This window comes from Doryrhamphus excisus, chromosome 7 (assembly GCF_030265055.1).
Source record: "Doryrhamphus excisus isolate RoL2022-K1 chromosome 7, RoL_Dexc_1.0, whole genome shotgun sequence".
Taxonomy (NCBI): domain Eukaryota; kingdom Metazoa; phylum Chordata; class Actinopteri; order Syngnathiformes; family Syngnathidae; genus Doryrhamphus; species Doryrhamphus excisus.
In genome coordinates, this window is record NC_080472.1 from 7712813 (window position 1) to 7731861 (window position 19049).

At 41.9% G+C, this 19049-nt stretch overlaps 2 protein-coding genes across 6 annotated transcripts; one reads left to right on the top strand and one right to left on the bottom strand.

The window, feature by feature from the left end:
- The first annotated feature begins 815 nt into the window (after positions 1-815).
- On the top strand, positions 816-4287 carry tmem88a (transmembrane protein 88 a). Its single transcript, XM_058077818.1, has 3 exons — positions 816-1254; positions 3082-3399; positions 3730-4287. The coding sequence occupies exons 2-3, from the start codon at positions 3097-3099 to the stop codon at positions 4015-4017; spliced, it is 591 nt and encodes a 196-aa protein (XP_057933801.1). The 5' UTR covers positions 816-1254; positions 3082-3096; the 3' UTR covers positions 4018-4287.
- Positions 4288-6168: 1881 nt separating this feature from the next.
- On the bottom strand, positions 6169-16206 carry pcolcea (procollagen C-endopeptidase enhancer a). Of its 5 annotated transcripts, none has more exons than XM_058078591.1 (9): positions 15387-16206; positions 10975-11083; positions 10652-10903; positions 9598-9722; positions 8156-8292; positions 7745-8082; positions 7598-7675; positions 6535-6705; positions 6169-6463 (listed from the first exon to the last, which is right to left on the bottom strand). In XM_058078591.1, exons 2-9 carry the CDS (start codon positions 10991-10993, stop codon positions 6333-6335), a joined length of 1251 nt encoding a protein of 416 aa, XP_057934574.1. In that variant the 5' UTR covers positions 10994-11083; positions 15387-16206; the 3' UTR covers positions 6169-6332. The 5 variants fall into 5 exon arrangements, with proteins under 5 accessions (XP_057934574.1, XP_057934575.1, XP_057934577.1 ...); XM_058078592.1 differs by lacking the exon at positions 15387-16206 and adding an exon at positions 15042-15070; XM_058078594.1 differs by lacking the exon at positions 15387-16206 and adding an exon at positions 14617-14996.
- Between the last annotated feature and the right edge of the window lie 2843 nt (positions 16207-19049).

The window sequence follows — 19049 nt, forward strand, 5'->3', positions numbered from 1 at the left end:
CACATCCTTCCATATCCTTCCATATCTTTCCCCATATCCTTCCACATCTTTCGATATCTTTGCCCATATCCTTCCATATCTTTCCTCATATGCTTCCATATCCTTCCATATCCTCTACATGTGTGCCACTCAAACACTTACCAGTGAATTTGGCCTTGAGCAAAGGTCCTATTACCGCTTTTTTCCCTCCTAAATTCACCTCTTTATGCTCATGAATTTATGATGTTTTTCTTGTGAATTTACAACTTTTTTATTTTCATAAATTTTGGCCTTTTTGTTTTCAAATTGGCAACCTTACTCTTGTTAATTTACAACCTTTTTTCTTTGAAATCGACACCTTTTTTCTCATCAATTCACACACTTTTTGTTGTAAAAGTATGACTTTATTCCCATAAATTCTTGGGAATTTACAACTTTATTGTCGTATGTTTTTTTTGTAAATGTAAAACTTTTTCTCCTAAATGTACAACTTAATATTTGTAAATTTAGGACTTTTTTCTCATGAATTTTGCCTTTTTTCCTGGAAAGTTTGTGACTTTTTTTCTCGTAATTGTAGGACTTTGTTCTTGAAATCTAAGGGTGTACTTTTAAAAATAAGTCTCCAAAAATGAGTTTTCAGACGCCCCAACCCCAGACCAACTACAATCACTTTTCAACAACTAGAAGGTGCTGGTCGTTCCTAAAACTTATCAGTGGAAGTGAAAAAAGTGTAAAATGACGAGCCTGGGGCAGCAACGGCATGTCTGCTCTAATCTCTCCAAATAAACACTCCCCCCCTCCCCCCCTCCTTGGGTTCACATCTGGCCTCGGGTGTTATCACAGAAAACCTCCACTGCCCCTACAACAGCCTGCTTCTTGTGCTCAGGATACACACACACACACAGTCAATCATATCTCACGCTGGAGTCAGACTGAGGAAACCCAACGTGAGGGAAGGAAGCGGTGAAGCCAGTGGGAAAGCAGATTTCTCCTCGGGTTGGCAGGATTCTGAGGCTGGGTGAGGACTGAGGACTGAGGACTGAGGAGCGAGCCTGATGAGAACGGAGAAGATCACTTAGATGCTTGACCACAACACAAAGGAATATTTGGCAGGCAGCTACGCGGGCACCTCCACCACCTCTTGGACTTTCGTGGAAGACGTCAGGAGGAAATTCTTCACATTCTCTTCATCTTCAGGAATTTGGGGAGTCCCAGCAGTTGCTGCAGCATCAAACTGCAGGAGGACGGTCGTCTTGGAACCCCCCCACCCACCGGGTGAGTACACAAATTGCATCCTGGAAAAAAGGAGAGAAAGGAGAGAAAGGAGAGAAAGTAACTTGTGTTTATTTTGAAAGGGAAGAAATAGAATGGCTGTTTGAAAGTGAGTACAAGACAGGAGTATGAAAGACGAAAGGAAGAAGGCTAAGTTTGAAGCTGTGTATAATAAAAAGACCAACTTTGATAGTCACATTGCATCTGGTCACCTGGGAATGTACTTTTCCTTAAGATAAGCTAAAGAAGACCTGGAAATACAAACAGCAAACCAGAGAATGTCAGCCATAACATTGTTCTGAGCGAGGGCTGATTAGAGGAACTTTTGGGCTCCAGCGTGGCTCATTGTTCTCCGTCATCCTGCCGTGTGGAGGGGGGGGGGGTCTGCAAAGACCATTTCCTCGCGCTGGACGGATTTTCCATGGCTTTACATGGTTTATATATATATATATATATATATATATGTACATAGACATATGTATATTGTATATGTACATGTACATATGGATATAGAGCTGCCAGGTAGGAGGCGTAGAGGAAGACCAAATAGGAGGCTTATGTATGTATGTATGTATGTACATATGTATGTATCTATGTATATGTATGTAAGTAGGTATATATACATACAATATATGCATGTATGTATGTAAGTGTGCATGTGTGTATGTGTATTAGTGTGTATGTATGTAAGTATGTAGGAATTTATATATACATACAGTGTATGTATGTATGTATGTATGTATGTATGTATGTATGTATGTATGTATGTATGTATGTATGTATGTATGTATGTATGTATGTATGTATGTATCTATGTATCTATGTATCTATGTATCTATGTATCTATGTATCTGTACGTAAGTATGTGTATATACATACAGTATATGTATGTATGTATGTATGTATGTATGTATGTATGTATGTATGTATGTATGTATGTATGTATGTATGTATGTATGTATGTATGTATGTATGTATGTATGTATGTATGTATGTATGTATGTATGTATGTATGTATGTATGTATGTATGTGTATGTGTATGTATGTACGTATGTGTGAATGAATGTATGTATGTATGTATCTATGTATATGTATGTACGTATGTACGTATGTATGTATGTATGTATGTATGTATGTACGTATGTACGTATGTACGTATGTATGTACGTATGTACGTATGTACGTACGTACGTGAATGAATGTATGTATGTATGTATCTATGTATATGTATGTACGTATGTACGTATGTATGTATGTATGTATGTATGTATGTACGTATGTACGTATGTATGTATGTATGTACGTATGTACGTATGTACGTATGTATGTACGTATGTACGTACGTACGTACGTACGTACGTACGTACGTACGTATGTACGTATGTATGTACGTATGTATGTACGTATGTATGTACGTATGTATGTATGTATGTATGTACGTATGTATGTACGTATGTATGTATGTATGTATGTATGTATGTATGTATGTATGTATGTATGTATGTATGTATGTATGTATGTATGTATGTATGTATGTATGTATGTATGTATGTATGTATGTATGTATGTATGTATGTATGTATGTATGTATGTATGTATGTATGTATGTATGTATGTATGTATGTATGTATGTATGTATGTATGTATGTATGTATGTATAGACAGTCATAAACAAGTATTCTATGTGCTCTCACTACAACGATTTTCTGTGGGAAAGGTTTGCCCGCCCCTGTTTCTGAAGTTTTGCTTGACCTTTGAGGTTGAGATGGTAAAGTTCCACTGTACCTGTACTGCTTATGTAAGTCATATTCTTTGTTACTTTCCTGCAGTTCTCCACCACAAGCATGAGTCTGTCACGCAATGGGACACTGGAGAAGACATCGGAGCAGCCCCACTCTGAGCCCAACTCCCCCTCCAGAGGGGCCAGTGGCGTGGTGCCCCCGCCATACTCCATGGGGGGCAGCGAGGTTGCCGACGCTCCGCTGGAGTTGAGGGGCTCTCTGGACTGCTGGGCCTGCTCCGTGCTGGTCACGGCTCAGAACCTCATCATCGCGCTCATCAATGGAACGTTGGCCGGCATGGTGTTTGGTATCATCCTCACACCTGCCCTCGTCATGATCATATTCGGCTTCCTGTGCCACTCCACGGTTTGTACACAATCACTTCACTCACTTGATCCTGTTTTTAAAAGCCTCTCTTGGACTTCCTGGAGATGAACTTTTCATTTTGTGCAGCGTTGCTTTTGTTTCTTTATACCATGCATGACGGGACGCCATGCACCTTGTTCCTCAGGTGCAATACATTTTCATACCTGTAGTGACTTCTACCAATTCACTGGTAATAATGTTCAGTGAATGCATAAAAACACTAGAAATACATCTGATTGTGATGCAGCCACTACATCAGCAACTATAATAATACAGGATATGGAATGATAAGTCATGATTGTTAAGTGTAAAGTTGTTTCATCGTTACAGGTGCAGCCTCACGGTACATCCGTGTACTGTTCCGACCTGTTGGACGACGCCGGCTGCGTGGCGCTACTGGTGGTGGGCTTCCTGCTGCTCACGCCCCTGCTGGTCCTGGCGCTGGCGGCTTTCTGTCGCCTGGCTCGCCACCTCCAGCTGGGCATGTGCTTCATTCCGTACAGCCGGGCCGTTTACAAGAACCTGCCCCCCACTCGACGCAGGGGGTCCGGCGCAGGTGGCTGCTGTGGCCAGCAGGGGGCTTTAGAGAGGGAGAGGAAAGGCAGTGTTTGGGTGTAAGGAGAGAAGAGGATTTTGATGTATTTGCAAAGTATTGGACCGTCTTGGCTTCCCAAACTTTGTTTTTCCTAGTAACTATTCTTGCTGAAGCCACTGTAAAAGTCTATCTAATACTCCCATCAATGGAACTGAATGTTTGTAAGCAGTGTATTCCCTTCCTTTGGATTCTGTAAAATATCTTTTTCCAATAAAACTTTATTTGGCAGTCAATACACCATCCTTAAAGACAGAAAACACACACTCATGAAAATGTGTGTGTGTGTGTGTGTGTGTGTGTACGTATGTATGTATGTATGTATGTATGTATGTATGTATGTATGTATGTATGTATGTATGTATGTATGTATGTATGTATGTATGTATGTATGTATGTATGTATGTATGTATGTATGTATGTATGTATGTATGTATGCATGTATGTATGTATGTATGTATGTATGTATGTATGTATGTATGTGTGTATGCATGCATACATGTGTGTATGTATGTATGCATGTATTACGTACATATGTACGTACGTATGTATACATGTATGTATGTATACATGTATGTATATATGTATGTGTGTATGTATGCACATATATATGTGTATATATACATACAGTATATGTATGTATGCATGTATGTATGTGTGTATGCATGTATGTATGTATATATGTATATATGCGTTCATGTATGTGTGTATGTATGCACATATATATGTGTATATATACATACAGTATATGTATGTATGTATGTATGTATGTATGTATGTATGTATGTATGTATGTATGTATGTATGTATGTATGTATGTATGTATGTATGTATGTATGTATGTATGTATGTATGTATGTATGTATGTATGTATGTATGTATGTATGTATGTATGTATGTATGTATGTATGTACATGTAAGTAGATATACTATACATGCAGTATATGTATGTATGCATGTATGTATGTACATATGTGTGTATGCATGTATATATGTATGTATGTACGTATGTATCTATGTATATATGCGTTCATGTATGTGTGTGTATGTGTGTATGCATGTATGTATATATGCATTTATGTATGTGTGTGTATGTATGTGTGTATGCATGTATGTATGTATATATGTATCTATGTATCTATGTATATATATGCGTTCATGTATGTATGTATATATATGCGTTCATGTATGTATGTATATATATGCGTTCATGTATGTATGTATGTATGTATGTTTGTATGTATGTATGTATGTATGTATGTATGTATGTATGTATGTATGTATGTATGTATGTATGTATGTATGTATGTATGTATGTATGTATGTATGTATGTATGTATGTATGTATGTATGTGAATCCAAGAAAATCTTCCAATAAAAATATATTTGGATTATTTACAACAATTAGGGTAGTAGGTAGTAGTATGTATGGCAGCGTGCCATTGATGCTGAGGTTGGATGCAGTAAGACGGTCATTCAACATTTTTTGAAAGATCCTGAGTATTATGGAAATATAAAGTGGTAGACCCAAAGATGACATCTGTGCTGAAACGGAGGATCCGATTTGGCTGTCCGTCAAGACACAGGGCAGTTCTGGACCCAAATTAAGGCTCTTTCTGGTGCCGCCTGCAGTGCAATAACCATCAGACAGCATCTGCGGTATAAGGGTTTCAAGAACAAAAGACGAATTCAAAGACCTAATCTCCTTCAATGCCACAAAACTGCCCGTTTTGACTTTGCCAGGGAGCATCAAACTTAAAAGTCCAGATGGCTTCCAAATTGCTTTTTCATTCAGTTGAACACTGAAGCTTCAGGTAGTGCAGGGTTGTCAAACGGCAGCGGGTTATGTGCAGATGTTGTTCAATATCCCTTCTTAAAACCTCACTAAGATCCAAATGAGCAAAAGGTCAATTCCAGCTATTTTTCAACTGATCTTAAGATTGTGATCAGGTCTGTATAAAATATCTTAGCATGTCTACATCCAAAATATTTATATTATATTTTTCAGTACGTGACGGCCATTGTGGGTCTTCTGGGTACACAAGGTTGTGAGTCAAAGCTTGTGGGTGCTGTTACCCATGACATCCACCAGGCGGACTCCAACATCACTATGGTGAAAGAGAGTATGAAGCCTTGCTGCTCATGGAAACAACCAAAATGTACTCAGACACAGAGAGTGACAGAAGAGATATAAAACCTTTATTCATACATAAATTACAGACAAGGTTTAAGTATTTGTGTTCCTTTAATGGGGCGATAGTTGGGTTTTACTGAGACATTATCATCTCACAGATCTGCAACCGCATCAGACTCGGACTAGTTTGGTCAGGGATCTGTTGCGTTAGCATGGTTGGTTGTTAATGTTTGTCAATAATTTGTGATGTGGAGCTTTGTATGGAGCTGTGAATGAGCCAGGTTGTAAGCTGCCACGACCCTCGTCATCCACCTGACCCATGATAATGTAGTTTGCACCTGTGGAAAGAAATCAAGTCTTAAGTCTCTTAACGGGCGCTCTGTATTGTGCAGAATACCTGAGTGTTTACCTCTGCGGAGCAATGGGCACTTCCTGCATTGCGACACCAACTTAACTGACATGGTCTCGCCGACTTGCGTGATCGTTAGCCGACCTGCTTTGTAAGTCTTGATGAGGGAGACCCCGATGAGAAGGGTGCCCCGAGGTCCGGGGGCCAGTGAGGTCACCTTCCCGGTAATCACTAGAAAAAATGTACAAGATTTCAGCAAGGTAACATCAGACACATTCAGTTTTTCGGGCATACGAAAACCTAGCATAGCATAGCATGGCATGGCATTGCATGGCATAGCATAGCATAGCATAGCATAGCATAGCATAGCATAGCATAGCATAGCATAGCATAGCAAACCTAACCTAACCCTGCCTAGCCTAGCATAGCACCACACAGCATAGCATAGCATAGCATAGCATAGCATAGCATAGCATAGCATAGCATAGCATAGCATAGCATAGCCTTGTCTTGTCTGGCCTTGCCAAGTTTAGCATAGCATAGCCTAACCCTGCCTTGCCTTGTCTTGCCTAGCCTGGCCAGGTTTAGCATAGCATAGCATAGCCTAACCCTGCCTTGCCTTGTCTTGCCTAGCCTGGCCAAGTTTAGCATAGTATAGCATGGCATAGCATAGCATAGCATAGCCTTGTCTTGCCTGGCCTTGCCAAGTTTAGCATAGCGTAGCATAGCATAGCATAGCCTTGTCTTGCCTGGCCTTGCCAAGTTTAGCATAGCACAGCATAACATAACCCTGCCTTGCCTTGTCTAGCCTGGCCTTGCCAAGCTTAGCATAGCATAGCATAGCATAGCATAGCATAGTATAGCATAGGCTAGCCTAAGCTAGCCCAGCCTAGCACAGCCTAACCTCACCGAACCTAACCCAACCTTGCCTAGTTTAGCCTAGCCCAGCCTAGCCTAGCACACACTCCCTCGACACCTTGGCTGTGCCAAGACATTCTTATGATGAAGAGAATTGGTGATGAAGGGCAGCCTTGTTCACCAGAAACAGGCTGGATTTATTGGATGATTTTCCAATTTCCTGTGAGAACTCGGTTTGACTGAAAGCTTTTATGGTTTGACTTACCAAATTCGCTGGCACAGAAACTGGTCTTGATGGTTCCGTCTCTTCTACAGGCTTTGGCACACAAAGGATTCTGAGTGACTGAAAAGTGAAGAAGAAGTCTAGCATGAACTTGGGAGCATTTGATGGAAGAGAGCACACCTCACTCACCCGGCCTCTTTCCATTGGCTCTGGTGGCAACCCCTCCCCTGTCCTGGCCTGTGGTTCCCTCGCTACGGCCGGCGGTGGGCCGGACTGCTTTGGGTCTTTGGGTTGGTTCCGGTGCAGGAGGGGGGACATATTTGGGTGTAGCAGCGGGCGGGGGCGCCGTGGCGGCGGGGACTCGTTCACGTGCGGGGGGTCTGACGTGGGGTCTCGCCGGTACAGGTCTGGTATCGGCACGGTGCACAGTGGGTACGCTGGTGTAGTAGGCCAGGAACCCATCAGATGTCACGCTGAGGTCAGACACAAACTGGACCAGCAGCACGTTCCCGCTGGTAGTGATGGGCCTGCGCAGAACAGGAAGTGGAACGTCATTCGACGCAGTTGGATCAACGAGAAATGATCGAACCGGCTGCTTACGCCGGGGCTTGATCGCCACAGTATTTTCCAATCAGGCGTGAGTCGTCTTTCTCACCGCCGTTGAAGAACGCCACGTAGTCGAAGCGACAGTAGGTGTCCGCCTCCAAGACAAACTTGTCGAAGCTAACCTGGATTACCTGGTTAGCAAACACAAACCATCCACTGACATTTGCAGTAATTGCAGTGAGGGCAGGTTGCAACAAAAAGACAACAACCATCCATCCATCCATCTTGCCATCCACTCATTCATTTATCCATAATCCATCCATCCATCCACCCATTCATTCATTCATCCACCCATCCATCTATCGTTCCATCCATCCATCTATTCACCCATCCACCATCCATCCACCCACCCATCCATCCATCATCCATCCACTCATTCATTCATCCATAATCCATCCATCCATCTTGCCATCCATCCATCCACCCATCTTTCCACCCACCCACCCATCCATCCATCCACCCATCCATCATCCATCCACTCATTTATTCATCCATAATCCATCCATCCACCCATTCATTCATTCATCCATCCATCCACCCATCCATCTATCGTTCCATCCATCCACCCATCCATCTATCGTTCCATCCATCCATTCACCCATCATCCACCATCCATCCACCCACCCATCCATCCATCCACATACCCACCCATGCATCCACCCATCCCCCATTCATCCAACCATCCATCCATCCATCCATCCATCCACCTACCCACCCATACATCCACCCATCCCCCATTCGTCCAACCATTATCATCCATCCAACCATCCTCCATCCATCCATCCACACATCCATCCATCCGTTTTCCATGCAGCTTATCCTCATGAGGCTAGCGGGTATGCTGGAGCCTATCCCAGATGACTTTGGGAGAAAGGAGTATCATTTTCTTGATAATGTGTCACTGTCATGTATGCGTCTCTCCACACCACAGGTGTGTGTGTGAGTCACAGGAAGAAAAGCTCTGATTCACTTTGAGGTTTGCCCTTAAATATAAGACATAAGTCCTTTTCAGAGTTTTTCCTCTGCATAATGCACTTACCATAGCTGAGTGTCCTATTTTCCCAGGACATGTCTTGTTTGCTCATCCTGTCCTTCCCTTTTAAGTCCTGTCCTGTCCAGTACCTCACCAAAGTAACATTACTAACACCCAGTGACCAGCGTACAACCCTACATAACATCACAATGTCTGCATATTTGGCTTCACTCAACCATTTTTTTGCTTGAAATTCTTCATTTAGGTTTTGAAAATGTATATATATTTTTGGCTACAGATAAAAATGAGGCCTGCCTTCCGGTTGGTTGTCAGACAGCAAACGGGTTGAGGCCGAAGCTAAGAGCACCTCTGCTGGCTGTAGCCAAGCGGTGCATCCTTGTGCCGCATTTCCATTCCGCTGCACCAGTCGGTGAAGTGAATAAGCTGTGAGTGTTTTGCCGACCTTATCAGCGTCCACCGTGATGAGCCAGGAGCAGCTGGTTCCGGGCGGATACTTCTTGTCCGGCCAGTTTGGCGTTTTGATCTCTCCCTGGGATTTTGTTATCTTTCCCCCACAGAGCTGTTGATCTGAAAGAAAGCCAACACGCCGCCTGGAGATGATGACTAAATACAAGCGCAGATTGTCCTTCAGTTATGCAATGCTAACGCGAACTTTTGCCCCACTGGTCATAACATTTTAGAGGCTTTTCATTCAAAAACTCTTATTAGTCCTTTAGCTTTTGGATACACTTACTGGGCTTTCCAGATAAAGAATGGCAGGACCTGGCGACACCTAGTGGCCACAATCATTTCCAGAGTCCAGCTTGTGATGACGCAGGTCGGCACACAAACTGAATGATGGAGAACTTTTTGGAGGGAATACTTTCTTCTAGGCCTCTGCCTTGGAGGCTGTCTGTAAGTAATGTGCTATTTTGCACAGCATACTTGTTTCATCTGCACACTAATTATGTCTCGTTTGTAGATCATAGCTGCTGTTAGCCCCTGGCTAAGTAAATACACAACACACGTATGATTTTACTTTTACATTCCCTCCATTTTTGCTGTTTTTTGAAAGAAATCGTGTTTTTTCACCAACCTAATTTTACATTATAACTTCATTTTGGTTGTTTCTGATAGTATTACAGCTTTATAAAAAAAACTATAAAATTGTCCTCAAAATTCCAACTTTGCTACTAAAATACATTATTTTTCCCAACATTTTAGGAAGTTTATTCTTGCAAAATTGCAGCTTTTTCCTTTTTTCTTCCTGAAATACTATAACTTTATTCCCATGTTATTAGAACTTAGAACTCCCCAACTCTCACAAAATCATGATTTTTTTTTACATTAAACTTTTTCTTTGGTGTTTCATCTACATGCTATGTTATATTATTTATGTTGTGTTATATTTACTTTTCCAACTGTTGGGTTATGTTCAATTTTCGAAGGTGTGTTTTGGGATAAAAGAGAATGAGTGATGCCCTGCAAGGGACTTCATTCAGTGGGGACGTGCTCACCTTGGTCGTACGGCTTGGCACCGCTGAAATAGGCCACGAACCCTCGGCCATGGGTCTCCCCGTCGCTCACCATCTCCAGCATCATGGTGTTGGTGGTGGAAATGAGAGCGCCAGGGCGGAAGGTCCCGCAGAAGCGGCCCAGTTTTTGCACGGTGTTGGACTTGCCGTTATAAACGTCTAGGTAGTCGTAGCGACATTGCGAGTCGGCCTCCAGGTCAAAAATGCGGAAGGTGAGCATTACCACTTTTCCCTCTGGGACCTGCCGAGGGCGGGGGCGTCAGACAAGGAATGAGGCGAGGAACGAGCGGCTGTGTGGGACTCACCGTGATGAGCCAGGTGCATTTGCTGTTTGGTTTGTAGTAGCTCGGGAATCCCTCGCTGCCAACAAAACCCGACTCCGCCTCCAACTCTCCTCCACAGTGGAAGACGGGCCTGCAGGAAAAGGTCAAGAGAAGACAGGACATACAAGTGTTGGCATGCAGACAAAAATGGCATGAATGCGTAAACTGGGGCCTCTACTACTACAATATTTACACAATCCTCCTATGGGAGGATTGTTTATTATTTATCCAGTTTCATGTTCTGGTGACTTGATGGAAGTTCAACATCCAAACATACACTCTGTGACCTGGGCTGGGTCATGAAAGAATGAAAGGATGGCACTTTCATATGTTGTCAAGATATGCTAAGAAGTTACAGTATATGTATTTCATCAAATACTGCTTCTCAGCTTTGTCATATATTGTCGGTGAAACAGCCCATGGTGGTGGATGGTGGATGATGGATGGGTGGGTGGATGGATGGTGAATGATGGATGGATGGGCGGGTGGATGGATGGTGGATGACGGATGGGTGGGTGGGTGGATGGAAGGATGGTGGATGGGTGGATGGACGGATGGGTGGGTGGATGGATATATGGGTGGGTGGATGGATGGATGGACGGACGGGTGGGTGGTTGGATGGAAGGATGGAAGGATGGATAGATTATGGATGGATGGGTGGGTGGGTGGACGGACAGGTGGATTTCAGTTTTCTCTTTAAATATTCCACATAATTTTTTTCTTGTAATATTTAAACTTTATTCCCACAATATTATAACTTTCTCCCAACCTAATTTTTCAAACGTTTTTGTAAATTAATAAATTAATCAATTGCTGCAATAAAAAAAAACAATTACAGCTATTTCTTTCAGTATTTTATTCCTCCTAATATTACAACTTCATTCCCATAATATTGGCTAAATGACAAGAGGTTGTTCTCAACTTTTTTTCTTAATATTTTGACTTTATTCTAAAAAAAAAACAGCTGTTTTTTACTTGTGATGTTTTTATTTAAAATATTTAATATACTTGTAAATGTCTTTATGACTTTATGACCATAATATAACTGTTCCCCAACCTATTTTTCCCAATAATATTTATTTTGTTTCTCATAATATTATAAAACATAATTTGGATGAAATACTTCAACTCAAGATAGTAAAATGATGTTATTTTCCTCTATTTGTTCATATTTTGACTTCATTCTTGTCAAATGGCAGCTGTTTTTACGGGGGAAGCAGGAGCAGGAGAAGAAGGAGATCAAGTCAGCATTGCAAGAGCAGACTGCAAGCTGCGGGAAGGCATCATAACGCCATCGTAAAGCATCGGTGAGCTTGTCAGGATCATGACACGAAAGCAAAGATGTCTTGTAACACACGTGGAGATGTGGAGCTGCTGAGTCAGCAGCAAGGATGTACTGTGTCTCCTTCTATGCTGACTTGGTTGCTTCCTCGTCTTCTCGATGAGAGCAGGGATTGTCCACTGGCTCTGCCCACATTTGATGACCCACCCGTATTCCAATACAACCAACAACTGCATTATGAATTGAACAAAAACAGCTTTCAAATACGATTATTAGTATTCGGGACACATGGGGAAAATCAAGATGTAAGAATGAAGTTGTACATTTATGAGAAAAATGTCATAAATTTGCAACAAAATGTTATGACAATAAAGTTGTACGGACAGCTATGGAGATGATGTGACCTTTGGCCTTGGGCTAACGTAACATTACCATCTTTTTCTAAATGAATTTACACCCTTTTTTCTTGTAAATTTTAAGACTTTTAAGAAAAAAGTCAATTTTAAAAAGTTTAATAAATTCCACCTTCATAAATTTATTAAACCTTTTTTCATAATTTTATGAAGATGGAATTTATGAAACTTTGTTCTCCTTAATTTGATTTTTTTTTATTCACAGCTTTTTTCTCATAAATTTACAATTTAAATCAAAATTTATTTATTTGTAAATGTACAACTTTTTTCCTCATAAATTAATTTTTGTTCTTGTAAATGTACATCTTTTTCTCTTGTAAATTTACTACTTAATTCTTGTAAATGTACACCTTTTTTCCAAATAAATGTCCAACTAATTCATCTGTTTGGGACATTTCCACAAGGAGAGCGATGACTCCAGTGGATTTTGACACACTATTTAATGTCAAAAAGGATTCTTTCCAAATATGGTTGTCCACCATTATCACGGTTAATTGTTTTCAGACCCACCATGATAAGATTTACCTTCTTCTAGATATGGTTTGTGACATTATTAGAGCCCTGTCGAGTTGAAATAACACCCCTATAGTCCCCTTGCCGCTTACCCAATATAGTAAAGATAATGTGAGCAAATAAGACCGGTGCTCGTGTGTACCAAACCAAGCGTAGCCCAGTTGCTGTGACCGGACCCCACAGGCAGAAGCCCAAACATGAACATCTGGCGCATCGGCCACCGCACATTCGCAGAGAAAACAACTGGAAACACACAGCAAAGAAGCCAGACCTGGAACCACCACCACCACCCCACCCCCCCCCGCTTTGCTCAACTTGATGAAGATGAAGACGGGCTGGAAGTGGCCTCCCTGTGAGAGCTCACCTGGTGTAGTTTGTCTCCTGCGCCCCCGTCCATCCCAAAGTCAGACACAAGAGGAGGTAGATGCCCCACGTTTGACCCACGGACGGCATTGTGCGCTACCGAAAGACGGCTGCAGAAGAGGGGAGACGGCAGAAGGAGGCAAGAGCTTCAGGGACAGGGAGGAAGAGGAGGAGGAAGAGGGGGAGGATGGGCGGAGAGACCACCCCCCCCAAACGGCCTGGGGGGGTGGGGGTGGAGAGTTCTAGAATGAAGAGAGATGCTAGCAGGACGGAGATGGTGGGGGGGTGCAGGAGCTTTAACGAGAGCCAGATGTTTTCTCCATAATGACACGGCTTTGGATGGAACAGTGAGGGGAGGGGCTTTTTTTTGGGGGGGGGGGGGTAATCTGGGAAGAAGAAAGACAAACAGGTTCTCTGATCCTCAACTTGAAAGCACCTGAACTAATGTTGATGGTTTTTACCCTGAAGTGGGGTGTCCAAAGGGCGTCACAGGGCCCCAGTGGAACGCTCTAAAGATACACTAATAGGGGAAATGATAAAAGTTAGAATATTCAGGGAATAATATAAGTCATAATGTTACAGAAACATTAAAAAAAACAATGTCATTTTCGCAGCATAGAGCTGAAATATTGAATAAGAAATATGAGTAAAATATTGGACTATTTTAAAACGGTTCCCTGTCGTTGGCCAACAAAGACATGTGGAGGTTATGAAGACATCGCTAAGCCGAGTGTGAGGGTGAACTTTTGTTATTGTGGATTAAAATATATATATTTTGTTTAAAGTCCTAACATGATGAGAAACAACCCCCCAAAAATTGTTATTTTATGTTTATAAAATGATAATATTATGGAAATAAAGTCCAAAAACATTTACAGGTTGGGAAATTAAAAACAGAAATGGAAAAAAAGAGTTGCCATTTTACCAGAAGAAAGTTGAAAAATGAAGAGAAAAATAAAACTTAGAGGAGAATCACATCGTAATATTCTGAGGAAAAAATCAATTGTTATATTATGTATATAAAGTTAAAGGGATTCATGATGCTTTTCCTACTTCTCCGAGATATAAATTGGAATGTTGCTTCAGGGCTTCTTTCAGGGCTCGATTTCAGCAGGCGTGGTAAAACTGTCCCTTTGTGATGTCACAGAGGGACGGACCTCCTGATATGGGCGTAGCTGTAAAAGCCACATTCGTTTCCAATTCCTAAAGATGCCAGCATCAGGCCAAGTGGTTGATTCCTGGTTCCCAACCAGCAACTGTCAACTGGACTGTTTAGTGAACATGCGCCACGATGCAGCTGGACTAGCCCACCATCTTGCTGAAGCCCTACGCCTTTCCAACGGTACTTGGCGGTGTGGAAGAGCCAGAAGGGCCAGCAGGAAATAAGAATTTACCAGGGTCCTAACTGTCTTTATTTAAAGGAAGTCATGGAGTAAAAGCGCTTATCTGTGTAGCATTATAGTGTGTGCATATGTTACCTCCCTAAATTACGCTCAGGGAAATACACAGTTATAGTTTTGCCCTGACTGTCAGACGTTCTCAACCCTGAAACACAGCAAAGAACGGGAGCAGTTGGTGTCTTTCTAACACAGCAGTTTATATTTCTTCTTCCCTGTATTTGTACATCAAATAAGTGTTAAGCGATGCCTTTAACAAGCCAGGCTTTGTTCTCACGGCTAGGCCTGTTAGCATTAGCGAATTTACACCACTTACACCACATAAACAACTCCAAACATTACCAAGGTATCAAAAGTCACTCTACATAAAACAATACTACAAATTGTGGTTCTTAAAAACACATAAAAAACATCTTTTTCACCAACCTGAAACACAGCAAAGAACGGGAGAAGTTAGTGTAGTTCCAAAAACAGCAATTTATTTTTCTTCTTCACTGCTGTGCGTGGCTTTCCCAACCAACCAAGCCGCAACGCCCCCCCTGTGGCGTAACTGTGTAACAGCACCAAGTAGTGAAAGTGCTTTACTTAGAACTAACGATTACAGGTAGATTAAATCAAAACAATAAAGATGTCATGCAAAGAGGATACCATTGACAATATGTACAAAAAAATATTGGGGATCTCTTACACATACAAGGAGCTGGTTGCTAATCGCCGTTTCCTTCCACAATCAGTGTCTCTACCCGAGTTTTTTACACACTGGTAGTCCCACAAAAACTATTACTAATGCTAAAAAAAAGTTTTTGTTTTCACTCTCCGATGAAACGTTCCAATCCCTTCACTCCATCTCCCCAAGCCCCAGCGTGTCCTTTGACTCCACACGGAGTCCCAGCCAGAGTGGGCGTCGGTTCCCCCCCTGCAAGCGGAGGAGTTCTTGCGGATGAGTCAAGCCTCTGGCCGTCACCACAGAGGCCTGCGACGGGAAAAGCGTTGGAGTCCACGTTGTAAAAAGTCACTCACGTTCAGGCGATGCTGACCCGCACCCGCCTGATGACAGCCGCAGGCCCCCAGCCAAGGCAAACACCCAGCCTGAGTCTCCAGCTGCATGCGGCCTATTCCTAACCTTTAGCTTTACGACCTGCGTTAAACGATCTCTGCTGCCAAGGAAAAGATTGAAGGAGGCCGCAGGAGGCCCTGCTGTGCCGGTTTGTCTTTAAGTCCTGATAAGAGACGGCAGAGGCAGGAAGGCAGGGCCTATCGCAGTGCGGAGGAGCGGCGACCCGACTCTCCAGGCCAGGAAAGCCAGCCAAGGGGTTCTGCAATAACTGACACATTCCTTTTGCAGTGGGGGGGGGGGGGGGGGGGGGGGGGGGGGGTTGGGTTGGGAGTTGCACAATCAGGAGAAAAAACAAAGCTCTGATCAGCAAAAATAGACCAGTCATGACTACAACGTCATCCCACAAAAAAACACACCTAATTGTCTGAGAATCTCATCTGTTCTCCGTCTTTGCGGTTCCTTATTTTCCAGCGTCTGAATTAGCAGGAAGACACGGAAAACGCTGCTCTGTTCCAATCCAGGAGGCAAACAAGACCCGGAATACTAAGTAAAACGTCTGTCGTATCTTCTAAGAAACATCTGGGAAAATAACAGACACAGCCAAGAATTTAAAGAGGGAAGTCAGTGAGGCAACCCCCCACCCCCTGCACCCCCATCAATATGCGAGGGAGCTCATTGCAAATCACCAGCAGAATAATATACAAGTAGGAGCCAATCTTAATAAAATGAATATATATTCCTAGTTATTAACTAGTTACCACCAGTTTTTAACATTATTAGAGCCCTCTAGATATGAAATAGCACCCCTATAGTCATCTTTAAGTTTGTACTACCCAATGTAGCAGTTACGATCAGTGAAAATAAGACATAAATAAGATAGACTCATATGTTTTTTCTGGATCGTGTACTTCCAGCGGTGGGCTGTTGTTACGACCTGGCTCAAGGGCCACAACCAAAAGGAAACACAGAAGAGGTACACTTCATTAAAACGACCTAAAGCAAAGCAAGGGAGGTTGTGGGGTGGGGGCTTAAAATCTCTGACCTCAGGTGCTCCCGATTGCTCAATCAGCCAACAGCACCCTCCAAAGGACCCCAGGGGCCACAACACTTGGCTCATCAACGTACTGTAAAGGCTTTAAATGGCTTCTATTAGCCAATATGAGAAAACCATGCAATACAAACAATATAATACACACAATAAGAGTAAATCAGTAGCTTAAGCCGTAAATAAAACTCCTGTGTGTTCCCGAGGGGACCTTCTTGGCGGGCGGACAGATGAATGTGGACAGGAAGTGAAATTATGGTCCCAACAGTAGCCTGTGTTATTATTATTGTTTTTATTATTCCTGTTTGAAACCTTTTTTAACATGCCTGCTGATCATCTCACCGAATAATCGCTGACACCTAGTGGCCGATGTGTAGTACTACATGGACAATTAGAAGGAATCTGGTGTCTTGTATTTGTATTGTAGCGTATTTAGTCTGCTAGAAAACGTTTGATAAGTGAGGGCGTTAGAGATAGTATCATGTTATGTGGACTAAACGTGTCACGGCATACGCAGTATTGATTTTACTAAAATATACAATATGAGTGGTGTCATTTTTACTCAAGTTGATCATTCCTATTGTGTGCAGGAATTTGTTGATGTCTGTGATAATGACGACGTCAGCAACACGAGGAACAGAACAGGAAATCCTGCCACTGATGATCCCCACAGGAAGTATACAGAAGTACTATTTTAAACCTTTAAAAACACCTGGCCAGCGGGGGAAAGAATGTTAGAAAAACAAAAGAATGGATTTTCATTGCAGGGGGATCAATGAGTCATTTTACAAGTATAAAGACAAAAAATGACACATATTATGAAGGTGTAAAATAACAAAAAAAGTAATTTGTAGTTGAAAAAGGAATTAAAAAAACAATATATAAAAAGCAATATAAGAAACAATCTAAATGAAAAATAAATTTGTCATTTTGGGAAAATTAGGTTGCAGAAAAAACTCATAATATAGCAAGAATAAGGCCATAATGATAAGAAAAATATGTTGTTTTTAAAAGCCGTAATTTGAGTAACAAAGAAAACAAAATGAAGTTGTCATTTCTGGAACACTAAATTGGGGGAAAAGTTAAAAGAATAACTTCAAAATATGGGAATAAAGCCATAATATTATGAAAGGAAAATTCACAAAGATCATTTAAGAAGTTGAACAAAAAACAAAGTGCTGATAGTAATAACAGGCTTTTTCACTGACATGAGGAAGCTGAGAGGCAGTTTTTTTCTTGAACTCTATTAAACCTCTTAGCATATGTAGTTGTGTTGCTGTACAAAGTGTATCAAAGTGGCCAAATAGCATGCTTTCATTCATTTCATTGGCTGGAAAAAAAGGTTCGGAGCGCCCTGGTTTCCACACGGCGCCATTCCCTGCAACACTGACATCTGGCGGTCAAAGTGCAGAACTGCAAGCTAGCGCGAAGAAGCTGTCATGTTGATGATCGACATTCCTTTCATCAAGTGCAAGTACTTCTCAATCAAAGTAGAGTGCTAGTTTGATTTGAATCGTAAAATTAATTAACGAATTAAATGAAAAGCAAATAAAACATCACATGAGCTCTAAACGACAGCGTCCATAGCAGGAAATGCGATAGCTGCCGTGTTATTTCATTTCAAAATAAAAGTCCTAGCAAACGCCGCTTCCTGTTGGTGGATTAAAAAAAGTTCTTCAACGTATTTTGTTCCAGGTGTTTTTCGACATGGTGATGACTAAGGAGTTAGCTATTACATTTAGCAATTTCTGTATTAGTATGTTTGTGGTGTGCTGCACTTATAAACACATTTAGTTACAGCAAAAGCAGCAACTGTAAACAATTAGCAACAATCGGTGCTATCATCTTTGCAACCCCCCCCCACCCCTCCCCTCCCCGCAGGTGAAGAAAGCCTTTGTGGCTGCTGTTTGTTTTGGTATTTAGCTTTCAGCGTTATCACTATTCCGCGTTCTATTTAGAGACGCTTTATGACTGATAGACGGATGCA

What these genes read in the sequence shown, in the direction of transcription:
- tmem88a (XM_058077818.1), top strand. Translation starts at nt 3,097, where the DNA reads ATGAGTCTGTCACGCAATGGGACACTGGAGAAGACATCGGAGCAGCCC. An exon ending in GCTTCCTGTGCCACTCCACG is followed by an intron (nt 3,400 to 3,729) that starts GTTTGTACACAA and finishes TCATCGTTACAG; the next exon opens with GTGCAGCCTCACGGTACATC.
- pcolcea (XM_058078589.1), bottom strand. Translation starts at nt 13,653, where the DNA reads ATGCCGTCCGTGGGTCAAACGTGGGGCATCTACCTCCTCTTGTGTCTG. An exon ending in TGCCAAGCCGTACGACCAAG is followed by an intron (nt 9,723 to 10,651) that starts GTGAGCACGTCC and finishes GCTTTCTTTCAG; the next exon opens with ATCAACAGCTCTGTGGGGGA. An exon ending in AGCCAATGGAAAGAGGCCGG is followed by an intron (nt 7,676 to 7,744) that starts GTGAGTGAGGTG and finishes TTCACTTTTCAG; the next exon opens with TCACTCAGAATCCTTTGTGT.